This window comes from Lissotriton helveticus, chromosome 4_1, assembly GCF_964261635.1.
Source record: "Lissotriton helveticus chromosome 4_1, aLisHel1.1, whole genome shotgun sequence".
Lineage (NCBI taxonomy): Eukaryota > Metazoa > Chordata > Amphibia > Caudata > Salamandridae > Lissotriton > Lissotriton helveticus.
The window spans coordinates 2,074,339,393-2,074,356,568 of NC_136063.1; the positions used below are offsets into that span (position 1 = coordinate 2,074,339,393).

The 17,176-nt window shown below is 42.4% G+C and overlaps 1 protein-coding gene across 1 annotated transcript in view; it reads right to left on the minus strand.

Moving 5' to 3' along the window:
- Positions 1–17,176, minus strand: part of TENM1 (teneurin transmembrane protein 1) — a 1,826,288-nt gene that overhangs the window by 107,407 nt on the left and 1,701,705 nt on the right. The window contains exon 29 of the mRNA XM_078688755.1: positions 3,248–3,483. Within this exon, the coding sequence (XP_078544881.1) occupies positions 3,248–3,483 (236 nt within the window). The remainder of the gene's footprint in view (positions 1–3,247; positions 3,484–17,176) is intronic.

Below are 17,176 nucleotides of genomic sequence, written 5' to 3' on the forward strand. Positions count from 1 at the left end.
CAGCTGTCCTACTGCCTCCTGATCTCTGCCCTACTGAGGACAAATACTGGACCCATCTCACTTGAACTCCAAGGGCTTGTTGGCTTGCCTCCTTTTTTCTGAAGTCTCAGGGACACAAACAACTACCTGAGATCTTGCTGGGCTGCTGGACTCTGCCATATGTGAGTCCTACCTTTGACTGCGGTTACCCCTCTAGTCCTGGGCCTCAGAAGTGGGTTCGGCAGCTGATTTCTGCAAAAACTGGTGTATCCCCCAACTGCATGAGAAATGTATTGCCCTTTGACGCTGATGCAGTGGCTACTTGATGACAGAGGGTCCACAGCCAGTGTGGCTTGCCGCCGACACATTACATTCACTTAAACAGAGCTCAACATTCATGAGGGCCCCCCTTTGCGCCAGCTCGATGACGATGCAGAAAGCTCTTAACATCGACTCTTGCTCCAGCCAAGGCATTTATTCAGAGGGTCCCTTTCTGGGTCTTGTAACCAGCCTGCCCTTCATCAGACTGAACTTTGGATTTGTACCTGTCCCTCGCGATCTCATGTAACCTTTTAATTACTAGTGACTTCTAAGCACTATTTTTGCATTTATTCTTTGAAAAAGTATGTCTCGACTACTACTGATAATATTTTTGTTGTTTAGGTCTTGTTTTACTCAGATAAGTATTCCAAATTTTTCTAAACCTGTGTGGAGTCTTTTTGTGGTGTTTTCATTGGGTTACTGTGTGTGTCTGTTGCATAAAATACTTTACACATTGCCTCCTAAGCTAAGCCTACTCTGTGCCAAGCTACCAGAGGGTGAACAATGGTTAATTTAAAGTGTGTATCTTGCTTACTCTAAATAAGATTGTGGTCCCGACTTGGGCAGGGTGCAAACCTCTGCCAACTAGAGACCCAATTTCTAACACCCTACCTATCTTGTCAAAGGCCCAAAGTTTGTTTAGAACACCTACGTCCAACTTAGCTTCACAAAACACTGAGGTGTGTTCACACATGGCAGGGCCTGATTCAATTAATCTGTCAATGTTTGCACTCATAGATAAACTTTATCACCAAATCAAATCCACCAATTTGGGGAATTTTCCCACATTATTAGGTTTAGAGGTAGGGACAGAGTCTTGGGTGAACCCTTGAAGGGCAAAATATGGCCTTTAAATATAGAGGGAATTCAAAGTTGAAACGAGTCCCCACAATACTGAGCAAAGATGTGCCTGAAGCAAAATTTTCTCTCACTGGGTCAAACAGTCAGGCTCCATCCTCATCGCAGTGGGCACTCACTTGTTGTCTAAAATGTAAGGAGTAGCATGCTACCCACTGACTGAAAGCACTTCAGTGCCTTGCCAGAAGTACTACACACTACATCAGCACAATTGCAAAACAATGCAAACACAAATTTGCGGGTATTCAAAAATGTGCTCAGTTATTTTCCAACCCAATTTATTATGCACTTGTTAGACTCGGGATCCCTGGCTATGCACTTGTTAGACTCGGGATCCCTGGTTGGCTGAGGTAGGTACCTTAGGCCAAGTAGGGACCTGCATTCCAACGTCAGGGAAAGGAAGTCACCTTCTTAGATAGCCCTGCTCATCCCCTCGGTAGCTTGGCATGAGCAGCCAGGCTTATCTGTACTCGCAACCACGCTCACAATAATCCAATGATGACACCGCAAATAGACTCCACATGAGTTTTATTAAACAAGTATAAACTTTATGTAAAAAGATGTACGATTAGACCACACAATATAAAACCAACATATGAGGTAGTGTAATATTTCTCCTGGTGGGTTGTTAGGCCAGCCAGCCCTTGTAATTTCTGGCGATGTCAATGAGAACTTCTAAACATTCTCCTGTACTCCTAATATCATGTCATACAGTTCGTAATGCTAGAATCAGGCACTTTTGTAATGCAAAAATACTGTAATGCGTAACGTGGCAATCAGACACTCTGCAATGAAAAGAATGCAATGTGTAACAGTCTGAATTCTCAATCACTGGGCAGGAGATGAACCAACTGTTTTATAGCAGCAAACCAGGCCTCTTCACCTCTAAGGGCTTCTCCTCCCCTACACTCCCGATGCAGGTCAGCCTATTGCTATCTCACCTTCTCCCCAGGGTGAAGACATTCCCCAGATCCTATCGCTTTCAAATCCAGACAGTCAATCCACAGTCATGCAGAGACACACAGAAATGTTAGAGCACAAAAACTCAGCCACTTCTAAAGGAGTGGCTTCTGAACACACAATGCAAAAACCACCTTCATAAAAAGATGTGTTATTACATTGTGAGTTCAGGCATACTAACCTTCACCTTTCCATCTTAAGCCTTTTGGAAGATAAGCTGGAAAACACATTACACAGCCTTCCCATTCTATCCTATGGGCAAGATGGACTTTCAACAGTGAAAAACGAAAACAGAGATTTTTATTTCACTGTCAGGACATGGCACACACCTTAGTACATGTCCTACCTTTCACATGCACTGCACCCTGTCCAGGGGGTACCCTAGACCTACCATAGGGGTGTCTGATGTGCATAGAAAGGGAAGGGTAAGGTCTGGCAAGTGAATTCACTTGACAGAACAACATAGCAGTTTAACAAATTGCGCGCAGGCCCTGCAATGGCAGGCCTGAGTTTCCTTTTTAAGGCTACTTGTGTGGGAAGCACAAATAGTGCTGCAGGTCCACTAGTAGCAGTTGCATTACCAGCCCTGGCACGCATACTGCACTTTACTTGGGACTTCACTTAGTAAGGCAAACATACCAATCATGGACAACTAATTACCATTACACTTTTGTACAGGGAACATTTGCACGTTGACACTGTTTAGCAGTGGCAAAGTGTCCAAAGCATATAAGTTGGCAACACCATGTCAGAAAAAAGGTCTGGGGGAAAGCAAAAAGTTTAGGGACTTTAGCCAAGAAGGGCCAACTCCTACAGCACTTTTACCTCATGCCAAGCAAAGCTGGTGGAAGTGTGTATATTGAGTAAACAACAAAATCTCGCTGTAAGGGGTGGGGTTTCTCCACCAGGGCCAGTCCTAAGTAATCTGTTACCTGTAGCTCTTTAATTGTCTACAGTCCTCCTACCAACAAGACACCACATTCCTTTGGGTCTGAATTGCGATTAATACAAATGTTTTGCTTTAAAGTGATCCATTACATTTTGCATTTCCTACAAGTACATAGATATATTTAGAAACTGTTGTCAGTGTACATCGATTGGCCCTGTGCCTGACAGCAGGTATCCTCACCCTTAAGCGGCGCTCAAATGCAGAAATACTGCCTCTGCTCTGCTCCCTCCGCTGCCTCCACTCGATGAGGCTCGGGTTGTGTTCACCGGGCAGCGAGATGTTGCACTTCCCCAAAGTAGGGCTAACAACCCCGGCCAGGATGTGAGGTTCCGTATTCAGGCTGATGTCCATTCCACTGGCAAAGGTGACTCGTAAGGACCCATCCGGGTTCACTCGGTAGATGTTTAGAGTGGTGTCTGCCAATAAAGCAAACAGGAGAATTTAGATCACTGTACAAGATACATGACTGAATCAGGAAGGCATGCGGTGGACTCCAAACCATCATTTATTTTCAAAGTGACAGTGACCCTAACTTGGTTAAAAATAATGCCACACTCTTATAGCACATAAGTCTTACCTTACACGAGGAATATTGGGACCTACTCACAAAGGCACTTTGGAGTATGTAAAGTAGTCTTACATGCCTTTGTTAATTAGGCTCAGACATCTAAAATGGGAATAAAAGGGGAATATTTAGGGGACAGTCCTAAAGATTCTAAAAATAGAAAGGACTGTGCCTTCTTGCACTTTTGCTAAGAGGGAGTTGGATGTTTCAGAGCCTGATTCTAGACATGTCAGAGTACTTGAAAGAGCACTCCTGTAGTACTACTCTCCATACTCATTAACCTTTTGTGAATTGGCCTCTGTGTGTCTAGAAGTGTGTTAAATGAATGGTACAGAATTACAGAATGGATGTTGGTGGTAAACTCAGTCACTGCTTTGTAGACATTGTCATCAGTGTGACAGCAAGAGCTGGTAATCGAGATCCTCATCATGTGTTGGAGGTCATTCTGGTTCTACCCAAATTTGGATTACTGTAAAGTCTGTGGGCCCGATTCACAAAGGGCTATGGCACTCGTGGCGGTGGTCCCGGAGTTGTGGTGGGGGCCTCACTCATAGGGGGACCTCTGTAATGAGAAACTGCAGTTTGTAGGTCCTGCCATGGGTGAACCCACCCACCCACCATGAGTGCTGATGCCCTTTGTGGACCAGACCTAAAGCCTTCAAGCTTTTACCCAGACACATGACCACATGAAAATCAGGTGGAATTTATCTGGAGACAAGTCTTCTGAATGAGGGTAAATTCTGTTGAAATACCAATTCCCATTGTCATGGAATTGGTTTTCATGAGAACCTTGTTTAAAGTAAGGTATACAGTATTGGTCTGGACAGGCTATATGGAGCTAACTATTCTTATCTTTCTATACATCCATGCACATTATTGTTAATGAGGATGGGGACACTAACCTGACACAGCTTGTGGTCTTGTTTCAGATGTTATTCCTTGGTTAGGTCACTTACATACCACTAGAAACTGGGTGTTCTATATTAATATATTAACTCTTTATTAATAAGTAAATAAATAGATGAATGAAAAAGAAGTAGGCATTCTTCATATTTACTTCCCTCCTGGCTCTAGGATTGTCCTACCCCATTAATGTATTTTTGGCTGATTTCCAATAATCAATTAATGTATAACACAACCAAAATATGTGTGACATCTTGGTATATCGTTTTATATTTGAAACATAGAATGGGGCAGATTCCTCAAAAATGTTTATTTTCACAGCTGTGTGAATACAATGCTTTTACGTAGTGCATATAATTGTCGAACATTTGTTTGTCTCCCACAAGAACTGCCGCTACATATTTATAATTTAAATCAAAAACAATTAGCCTATTCCTGCTCCATGTATGGGACGGTACACTTTTACAGATTAAATGAAGAATTGTTTACAAAAATAGAAATAGAAGTGGGATCCTGTAGAGCCGACCACAGAGAGCGCCCCCTGGTGGTTGTGTAACAATGGCATTTTCTTGTTTAATCATTCTGTGCCTCTGCTTCCGGACAAATAACAATCCTGCCTGCAACGTAGGCACCCTTGCAACATGGTGCAAAGGTTCCTACATTGGCGATAGGCTGCCAAAACGGCACCCGCACTGGCAGAAAGGACAGAAATGCATTGTATTGCTTAAATACAGTACATTCCTGCCCTTTCACTTTGGGGTAGGTGCCATGCTGCGCTGCCCTAAGCCAAAATGCCATAAATGAGGCCCCCAATATACAGCTTAGTATGGCATCTGTTTCACTGGGATGTTAGCAGCCAAGCTATGGCTATTTGGTTATTAAAATACATTTTGACAATCCTGCAGATATTTCCATCTTTATATACAAAATAGCAGAAAAAAGAGGCAGAATGTTAGTTTACTTTTCATTTTGTCAATTGGCCAAGAACTGTAGGTACCACTTGAATAAATCCTATTTTCGTTTATAAATGATCAAATCAATTAACAACTTAATTGGCTAATTACAGATGTAAATAGCCTCTGCGTATGCAAACCACTTTGGGAATGTGCCCTCCTCTGCCGATAGCAGGCTGGGCACACTAAACGGTGTAGCCATCCAAAGCAGGCACGAATCTGTTGAACTTGAAGTATGAAAAACACAGCTTTCTCGGAATCAATTTAAATACTAAACAGAGTTTCAGGTATAAATACAATTTGTCCATTTCATGGTAAAGAGAGCTTCTAGATTGCACTTTCTATCAATTTTGTGTGTTTAAATCTTCAACAAAATGATTATAAAAAAGGTGACTTGAGTACATTATTTTGGTTGATTACTCTCGTAAGAGCAATAGCATGACATCAATACTGTTCTCATTACGAGCTTCCTATTTTACTATAATTTTTATTGTAATATTTTTTTATTTTAGTAGTTCACAAAGAGATATTTTTGCTTTTTGTTGATGGAAGAGTAGTGAGGGAAAAGACAAATGTCCAGAATAATTATTGCAAGTGGAGAGTTTGAGACCAATGAGTTAAGGTGAGGGACTGTGTCCAATATCCTTCAGTTCCAATCCTTATTCTGTACTGATTCAGTTTAAAGCTTAAATAAATGTAAATAACTCAGGTTAAGATAAGGTGGGTTGCAAATGAGTTTTACTGGGGAGGCTTCTCAGCTAAGGCGGAGGAGCGTCGCCCCACTGCTTTAACCCCTTGGGTGCGGCCGCAATTCTGCGTCTGTGCGGCTGTTTTATTGAGTGGGCGGAATCATGACGGCCCCCAGCCGTGATCAGCACACGCCCACTGTGATGCATGACGGACGGGGCCGTCATTAGCATTAGCATGGAAGGGGTTAAAGCAGTGCAAAGGAAAAAATAAAATGATAATAACGGAACATTATTATCATTTTATTTTTAGTATTGCAGTTTCCGCAAAGTTAGGGGAGTGCTGAGCACCCTTGACCCTTGACCCAGAGGGAGGAGGAGTGGTATCTGCTGCGCATTACTGTTTTGCGGGCCGTCTCATGCCGGCCAGTCATGCGCACTTTGCATGTTCTCCACACAGGCTGTATTCCAGCCTGGGTGAAGAACTTGCTCAAGCTCCCACTCCCTCTCTGAGTGCCAACCACGGTTCTGGGACCAATCACGACCCTGCTATCAACAGGGTTATGATTGGCTAGGGGAATCTGAAAGCCTGGGTGCTTCCTGTTCCTGTTACCTGCAGCGGAGAGGCGGTGGCTGGCGACGGCGATCAGCAGGTACGTTTTCTTTTTTCTTTATTTCCTTAGCCCCCACCCTCACCCACCCCCTGCCACTATCCCCTGCCAGCTTCCACTGGAGGTTTGCCCATTTAGACTCCCTGAATGTTTCCCATTTCACAACCTGGTTTTTGGACTTTTACTGTGTGCTCATATCCCTGACTGAGCCTCACTCATGATAAACCCATGGTAAATCGCCTCCGAGTGCTAACCACCAGTGACCACCTTTTAGATAAGGCCACTGCTGCACAGCTTGGGTAGGAGGCTGGTTACACATGAGCCCAAACGTGTGCGGACTGCATGTGTGGGACTACCATCTTGCACAGCCCATTATCTGCATACAGGTAACCTGTCACACTGGGGACTCTTTCAAGATTGGTACTGACCATGGGTAGGCCTTACAATGTGAGTGGCATTCCTTGTGTAGGTCAGTAGTGCTTCCTGTAGGTCTGTTGTGCATACACTGTAGTACACATTATAGGCAACTGCTGCAATAAAGTAGAGATCCATTCCACTTAGGCCTACAGAGTCCAACAAGGTATCACTCTCAGGGTAAACATGCATCTGAGGTGTAGATTTATAGTCCCTGACATCATATCTATAATCCTTATTGCACTTTTAAAAACTGTAATATTTTCCTAGTTCAGCTCGTAATCATACTCTAGGCCTTTGTCCCTACCTAGTGGGCCTAGTTAACTACTCTGGTCCAGAAGAAGGACCAAAGGCATCCCCACATAATATTGCTGTTAACAGAACTTGACCCAGTGCCCAGTAAACGAAGATGTGGATTGGAAATCTGCATTTGCTAATTAGCTTGTCACACTGTACCTGGGTTGGCACAGCCCAGACCCACAGAAACAAAGGAGGCGGGCCAGATCTCTATAACCAATACAAGACGAACTTGTGTTTGAAATGTTGGTGGGAAAGGATCAGGCAGATGTGTCAACTAAGGGCAGAGCTGAGGCTCTCAGGGACGGTCATTCCGCAAACAACTTGAAGTCGCTATCTTGGATTGTACCTGGATGCTGTCCAGGAGGCTTGAGACGGGGAGGAGTGATGATGTGGCTCCCTGGATTGTCCATGAGTGACTGACTTCTAGAACGTTCCAGCCCGAAATCTGATGCACAAGGGAGAGACTGATGAGAAGACACTAGACCTAGGAGTGACAACAGGGAAATGATGACCAGCTGCAAGGAGAAACTAGTTCATGCCACTCTATGGATCGACTAGATGGCTTATATTCCATCAAATACTGAGGACAAGGATCAGTCTGTCCAGGGCAGCGTTGGTTGGAAGAATGGAGTGGCTGAGGATGTTTTCCTAGGACTTATACGGACTGGCTCTTGACTCTGCTGACATACAGATGCCCTTCAAGTAGCCAAGAGGCTGTAAGACCTGGGAAATGTAGCAGGGATTGTGTTTGGCTGGCAGTCTGCAAAAGTGCAGTGGAAGACAGCCACTCAAGCAGGAGAGAAGCTAGGAGCCCCAGCAGAACATAGGTCAATAAATCAATCAATCAGAACATTTGTAAAGCGCATTACTCACCCGTGAGGTCTGGTACAGGGAACAGAAAATACAGCTTCCCATAAAGAGAGCCCCATTAGAGGCAAGAAAACCTTAGGAAAATGCTCCTGATGGCAAGTGATAGCCCCCAGGAGCAACAAGAGCCAAAGATTGTCTAAAATGGTCCAATGGGCTGAAGAAAGGGGCCCTGTGGACCAGTCTCCCAGTGAGAGAAATTAAAGATAAGGAGCTGAGCACTCTGCCCTATTTTCTTAAAATACCCCTAGGGTGGACTAGGGCTCAGGGGTTTGTGCAACCTCAATAATTTAATTCTGAATGGGGAGGGGGCATGTGTGCCCCCTCCCCCTCCCTTAAGCTTATTTACTTCCATCGAAACCCCAATATCCCCAGGCAGCTGGCACATAAGTGAAGAGTCACAAGGCACCCCTTCCCCTGGAATTGAAGCAATTATAGAGCATTACAGCACCTCATCTCTCTATCCACGTGCGTCATGGGCAGGGGAAGTGTACAACTCTCGCCCACGGACGGGGAGTAGAAGAGAAACTGCTCTCAGCAGGCAGGACTGGAAAAGAAGATGCGCTGACACCAGAGGTGCGCACACATGTAGAACTGACTACACCAGTGTAATCAATAATACAAACAAGGAATTGAAAGAATCATTTGGAGAGACTGTGTTTTTACAGGCTGCCTTGTTCTTTGTATGGAATACCTCTTGGAGGATGAGGAGAGGAAATATAGTTCCCACCATCTAGGCTCTAAATTAAACACTGAGAGTCAAGCAGATGGTTTTGTTTAAGAAATTATGTGTATTTGAAAAATTATTTTTACGAGTATATATAAACATTATTTCATATGGGTAATGCACTATAAAAGAAGGATACAACCATATATTCTATTAAAGGTTCAAATTGTAATATTGTTACTGTCTCTTATTGCAGGGTCTGGTGGCTCAGTGGACTAATGCGTCTACTGCAGGGGCCTGTGTTCGGCCTTATGGTCACAGGTTCAAATATTAGTGAGTCCACTCAGCCTTTCATCCATCTGAGGTCAATAAAATGAGTACCATTGAGTTGGGTAACAACAAACATCTGTTATTCAGCGCCAAGATACCTGTAGTGGTGAACCTGCGCTTTACAAATACACATGTTATGTTATGTCTGTGTAGGGGGTTGGTGAAAGAATGTTCTAACCGATGAAGTGAAATAAGTAGTACCCAATAGGGTTTTACTAACCTTTTAGCAAGTCTACACAAAGGATATCTGTAGATTTGTTCCCACGTGCATGCCAATTCTTTTGTGTGATCGAAGTCACAAGGCATGGATCTGAATAGGGACATCTTGAACTAACACATCTGTGGTAATTCTAATTCTTCGTGCATGAGTTGTGCAAGTTTCCTGGGTGTTACCATCACGTTAGAGAAGTGTTGTTACCTTCAACATTTTTACTAATGTGTATCTCCTCTTTTGGCATTTTCAGGCTGCTGAATTTAAATGCTCTTTGAACCTGACAGCAAGCAACACAGTAGTGCACACTACAGTTCAGGAAATCTACTGGGTCTCAAAACCTCCCTGCCCTATTATATACTAGGGACTAAAAGGAAGTTTAAGTTCCCCTTGCCTTATTATATACTAGGCACTTGCAGGTGTCGGACATTGCCAATTTTAATTGCATCCCACTAACATATACCTTTATAGCAGCTAGCCCTGTGTCTGGTAAGCAGAGCCCTGGGCATAATCAGAGTCAGGTACTACCATTACCAATACAAAAATGGGGGTGATCAGGGCCAAAAGGATGACTTTCTCAATCAGATGAATATACTGTCAGACACAAGCAGCAAATCTGCTTGGATTGGATTATACATATTTTCCTGTGTTATTCATTCTTCTGGGATATTTTGAGCACAATAATATTGTTTGAATGCCCTGTAATGCACCAGTTGAACTGCTTCTGAGCCGGATGCAATTTAAATGAAGTTCCTTCTGCATTATGAATTTGATTGATTTTTAGTTCAAATTAGTATTATTGTTCTAAGCCTTTTGCTGTGCCTCTGATGATACTAAGTAACAATGTAATGCCGCTTCAATGGTAAGTATAGGCCGATTGGGGACCGTCAAAAACAGGGCTCATAGACACTATACATGTTCCACGCAAAGAGTCAATTAAATAAAATGTATTACTGATGGTCATCGTCCTATCAAATAGTCTAACATGTACAGCCACCATGAATGGGATTATGTAACATTTAAAATGATCAATACATGGGAATGCACTAAGCTGGCACAGTTTGGGGAAGATATTTTAACTGACGTGGATACGCATTTTAACACCCAACTCCCTTGAATTCCGTCCTACACCATTCTGGGGCTTCCCAACACACTTACATACCCACTCAAATCCAGCAGGGGCAGGTACATTCGGTCTGCACTTGGGGCGGCACATCAGGCTGTTCTGGCACATTGGGGAACAGAGAGACTACCGCCACCCTGGAATGACTCTATCGCTCATGGCATGTGCTTCAGATGGAGGGGTACTCCTACAGGGAACTGTGGCCTCCAGGAATGCGTAGAACTGACCAGTTCCCGATATCTGAGACTGCACTGATTGACGGAGCTAGAGCCAGCACCGAAAAAGGAGACTCCCTCTACGTAGTTTATCACTCTTCTATTGCACTTATCTCTAATGCATGTGAGTTGTTGTGAGCACATTAGAGGGGTGGGCAGTTTGATAGGGGGGTTAATTTGTTGCATTACTGTAATAAGGAACACAATCTAGAGTGCTACAAGGGTGCTACAAGGGCTACACTGGATGATTATGTTATGCTCATGTTTGCCAACAATAAAAACAAATTCGAACCATAAAAGGATCAATACGGAACATGTTATGATGTAAAAAAGCAACCCATTTGAAGCCTCAAGTGATGTGTAAACACAACTACAAAATTGTCCCCTAAGGAATTATTTTTATACAATTTTTCTTATTTGTCAAAGGTCACCATAAGTGAACCACAATTCAACAGCACATGGAATTCTTTATAAATATTTATTTTTCAATGAAAATTCAGCAAGGCAACAACAATACTACTGACATTTTACATCTCATTATGTGTAGTATGCAACATCTTTTGCTTCATTGGCATGGATAAATAAAGTACCATACATTGCAGATTTTCAAACCAAAGTTAACAATGTTTTCAAAATAACACAGAAGTGTAATTTGTAAGCAAACAGATGTTAGAGCGTCGACGTTTCGGTCCAGTATTGGTTTAAGAATTCCCCAGGACCATCCTCAGGACGTAAACGTTGCACATCCTAATTCCAACATAAATTATACATGATCAATAAAACAACATCATTTAATATCCCTGTACATCGTATTGTCTGCTCACCAGAAAAGATGTGGATTCGAAAATCCCGTCACACAGTGTGTACATAAATACAACAAAACAGTGCTACCCAACAAGTGCAACAAAATCAGAAACCATGACCATGATTATACATACTCAACACATACCTAGAACTTCCAGCCGGAAGTTTCAACAGGTACGAAGGACCACAATGTCCCGGTATCTAAAATTACTAAAAAAGCCAACTAACAATTAGAACCAATTTTCACATAAAAAAGGGGGTTGTTTAGTGAGAGGTTAAGTTCAACCAACTAAAATAATACTCACTCTTAGTTCTAGAGCTGGTAATTTCAATTGTCGACCCTGTACCACAAAAGACAACTACTTAAAGTATACCCATTGCAGCTTACCTATGTGTGTAACGAATCACAAAACCAAAAGATTTGCAACTTACTAACTCTATACGAAATTATCAATCTGAAAGACAAAAATCAAGGAGGTATTCAATTATTACGGCATGTCCTGCCCCTGTTACAACACCAGAAACACAACAGACAACAGTAGTAAACACAGTTACTTACTATCGACGTCTATGTAACGTTAGTAATACACCTAAGGAAAGGTGAAAAGACGAATTAGCTCTGCGTCATTTTATTCAGAAAGACTAATATATTCCGGATCCTGCCCTACGCCGGGTTATCGGCAAACCCGCAACAACTATTACGAGTGGTAACCGACAGTACCCTAACTTTGACAAATACCAATCCCAACATGGAAACTGTTCCAATATTCAATTTATCATCACACGTACTAAGTCAAAACGAGATAGACGTTTTAAGTCATGGTCTATCGTTCGTCCCTACAAATAGGAACGATGTATTTTTGACTCACGTGGAAATTCAAAAATTCTTTAAAATTCTACGTCTGAAACACTTTTTTGCTGATTCCCCCACCAGTCAGACAGTCAATGTGAGTGGTTTAAAGTGCCCCTCTACCTTTTTTCCCTTAACAAATAACATGCCTAAAGATCTTCTAACCTTTGAAAACGTAGTAGTAAATGAGATTCAACAACTATTTGCAAAAAGGAAATATGTTAAATTCAATTTTTCAAAAGAAGACAATGCAACCCTAAAATCACTTTCTAGTCGTGAAGATCTAATAGTGAAACCTGCGGATAAGGGAAGAGGGATAATTTTGCAGGATAAATCCGATTATGACTGTGAGGTCCTAAAACAGCTTAATAATCCAGTTCATTACACCAAACTGAGAGGGGATCCTACACCGAGAATAAGAAAGACAATTTTAACATTAACTACTACGGGACTAAATGGGATGTGGTTAAGTAAAAAGGAGTTCGACTACATGAATAAGAAAGATTACACGATACCAGCTTTTTATACGTTACCAAAAATTCACAAACATAGCCAAAAACCACCAGGGAGACCCATTGTGGCAGGTTGCCAATCGATATTACAACCACTGGCAGAATATGTCGAGTTCTTCCTAAAACCTTTTGTGCCTCTGAGTAAAGCCTACATACAGGACAGTAAAGATGTAATCATAAAGTTGGAAGGACAACCATATGACCCTCTTTCATATATACTAGTCACAATGGATATTGAAAGTTTATATTCAAGTATCCCCCAAAATGAGGCTCTAATTGTGATTGAGAATACACTAGAGAAACGTATACGCCCCCACCAGGTACCTACTGATTTTATTGTCCAATGTGCTAGAATTGCCTTAGAAGAAAAATATTTTCTTTTCAATCAAGATTTCTATGTCCAACGACAGGGTGTTACAATGGGCGCAATTTTCGCCCCAGACATTGCGAATCTATATGTGGCGGATTTTGAGGAAAAGGTAATTTATGAGAACAACCCCTTCAGTAACCATCTGGTCCATTATATGAGATATATAGATGATGTTTGTATAGTGTGGGATGGAACTGAGGCAATGTTAAATGACTTTCACATATGGCTAAACCAACAGAACACACATTTACGATTTACTTTGGAAAGTAATAACCAAAAGATTGATTTTCTGGATTTGACTATTTCCAATGATAATAATATTTTAACAATGAGTTTGTACACCAAACCTACGGCGCGTAATACGCTACTTAAATACAAAAGCTCTCATCCACGCAACCTTAGAGATAACCTCCCTTTTGGACAGTTTTTGCGCATTCGACGTAACTGTACCAAAAGGGAGGATTATTTTCGTGAGGCTAAAATATTACAAACTAAACTAACGATGAGATCCTATCCCTATAGATTGGTGAAACAGGCCATGAAACGGGCGTGGTACTACGACCGTGAGGCACTACTGGCCAAAAAGGAAATAGGCAATTCCAATACTATACTTTCCCAATCAGTCACATGTGTGATGACATTTGGATCTGAATCAAATGAAATAAAAAAGATCATAAAGCACAATTGGCACCTAATCAACAAAATGGAACCCTTCTTGGTTCAACCACGCTTTGCTTTTAAGAGGGGAAAAAATTTGCGAGATCACTTAGTGAAAGCCTATAAAGAACCACCTGTGCACTCAATCCAGACACAATGGGGTATGGCCCCCGTTACAGGACATTATCCCTGTGGAAATTGCGCTGCGTGCTCCACAACGAAGGCCACCAAAGATTGCACCATTAATGATAAAAAGATTAAACTTTATCAGCATTCAAATTGCTATACTAGAAACATCATCTACTGTGTTAGATGTCCTTGTGGGCTCAATTACATTGGAAAGACCACACAAGAGGTTAAAATATGTATTATACAGCACCAATCACGTATAAGATGCAACATCATTACTGCCCCTCTAGTAGAACATTATCTACAAAAGGCACATTCACCATCTGATATGGAATGGTTTGTTGAGACGCCACGTCTCAACTGGCACCCACTAAGTCCCACTCAAGAAACAGAAGTACGCCGACTGCTCAATGGTACACAGAAGAGCTAAAAATACAGAAACAATTAACGAGAAACAGGGAAAGGTACTGGCGACGAACTTACGACAGTGAAAGTAAGAATAAATACAAAGAAGCGCTAGCCACTTATAAAACTATGATCACGACAGCAAAGAAGCACTTCTTCTCTCTGCATATAGAACATGCTAACAGCTGTATAACTTAGCTAAAACCCTATCGGGTAACACACCAGACTTAAACCCCCCCCCATCACAATTACTATGTGATGCCCTGTCTGAGTTCTTCTTCACAAAGGTGAACAATACATATCAAGCTTTCACCTTGGAACCTAATACTACTGCTGCCCCTTTCTCGCAGATAGTTCTGAGTAATACCATGACGAGTTTTAAACCTTTAACGACCGATCAAACTAAAACCATACTGAGGTCCATTAAATCAGGCTCTGCATTGGACCCCTGCCCCACTTCGGTGTTAGCCATGGTTTCAGATACAATTAATCCCATTATCACACACGTTTGCAACATAATATTGAGCTCTGGGACCTATCCAGACTCTTTAAAAAACACATTGATTAAGCCTTTGCTTAAAAAACCAAATCTTGACAGGAATGACCTGAAAAATTACCGGCCTATAGCAAGTCTTCCTTTTTTGGCCAAACTGACAGAGAAAGCCATGAACCAGCAGCTGTCGGAATATATAGAGAGAAACAATCTGCTTGATGATACCCAGTTTGGGTTCCGTAAATATCATGGAACCGAAACTGCTCTCATCAAAGCAGCGGATGATATTAGACTCATCCGGGACCAAGGAGGGACAGCTTTGCTGGTACTCTTGGACCTCTCGGCAGCATTCGACACGGTTGACCATAAGACCTTGGTCGACCGTGTCGAAAAAATGGGAATCCACTCCACTGCGAGAAACCTGCTTGCCTCCTTCCTGGCTAATAGAACTCAGGCGGTCACTCTTGGACCATTCCAATCTGCCAAATTGTCGTTGCCGTGTGGGGTTCCTCAAGGCTCATCCCTTAGTCCGACACTTTTTAACATCTATGTGTCGGACCTTGCTAGTGTCATCAAAGCACATGGGATGAGCCTAACCTCATACGCAGACGACACACAGCTGGTGTTGGCCATTAAGGGTGACGGACAGGAGGTGGCAGAAAGGTTCCAAAGAGGCATGACAGCTATCGGTGAGTGGATGGCAGGAAACTGCCTGAAGCTCTACTCCGAGAAAACGGAGGTTGTCATTTTTGGCAATCTCTCGCCACCGTGGCCCACTATTTGGTGGCCATCAGCATTTGGCACCCCACCCTGCCCAACCCCCAAGGTGAGAAATCTAGGAGTTACCTTCGACAACCAGCTTAACTTTATGGCTCATGCCAATAAGGTAGCGTCCACGGCCCATTTTAAACTCAGAATAATCAGGAAAATCTTGCCTTTTCTGCCTGACACAGCCGCCAAGACCCTGGTCACGTCATTGGTTTTAAGTTCACTAGATTACTGCAACGGACTCTTTCTGAATGCACAATCCAGAGTCACAAAAAAGTTGCAGACGGTACAAAATGCGGCCGCACGCCTGCTGTCCAAAAAACCAAAATTCGCACCCATCTCAGATACTCTGAGGTCCTATCATTGGTTGTCTATTCAAAACAGGATAAAGTTTAAAGCTATGTGCATAGTCTACAAGGTAATGCAGGATCAGGGGCCTCGCTTCCTAAAAGACCACCTAATACCTTACAGTCCTGCCAGAAAGCTACGATCTTCATCACTTAACCAATTAGTGGTCCCACGTAGCAGAACAGTGACATGGGGTGACCGCCGCTTCCTAGTTGCGGCCCCCAAAATCTGGAACACCCTACCATACCACATCAAAGCCAGTCCATCGCTCTTACAGTTTAGGAAAAATCTGAAGACGTGGTTATTCAACCAATAATACAGTACACCTACCGCATCCTCACCTCTAAGGAATGACATAACTGCAGTCTAGCGCCGAGACACCCAAGGGTAATTGTTCGCGCTCTATAAGTGTCAGAAAATAAATAAATAAATAAATTTTTGATGTGGTTAAAAGTACAAAACGCCATCATAATGTTGACCGTCTGCTCACCTTAAAGGAAAATAGATGGATTTGGTCCTGTGACACTGTAGCGAGAGGGTTAAATTCACTCATTGAATGGCACACATTGGCAACCTTATGATTTGGAAGGTTCTATGTTCTGCTGTGCTGATTAGTCTTTCTCACATTTGAGTTAGAGACTCCTGAATATTTACATACTGGCCCGATATATATAAGTACTGCTGGTTTTGACCTGATATGTCTTGATATCATCGGTTGGTAGTTCTGTACTAAATAGATATAAATAGTTACTGTACTTAATATATCTACGAAGATCGCCTTCTGACATGTTCCAAGATGGCCGAAACAGATTTTACTACACATTCACCTGGTTGTACTGTATTTTATTTAGTTGTTGCACCCAGCCGCTTTACTTTTGCGGTTTTACAATTCCATTGCGAGGGAATGACAGTTCTCTATTAGTGAAAT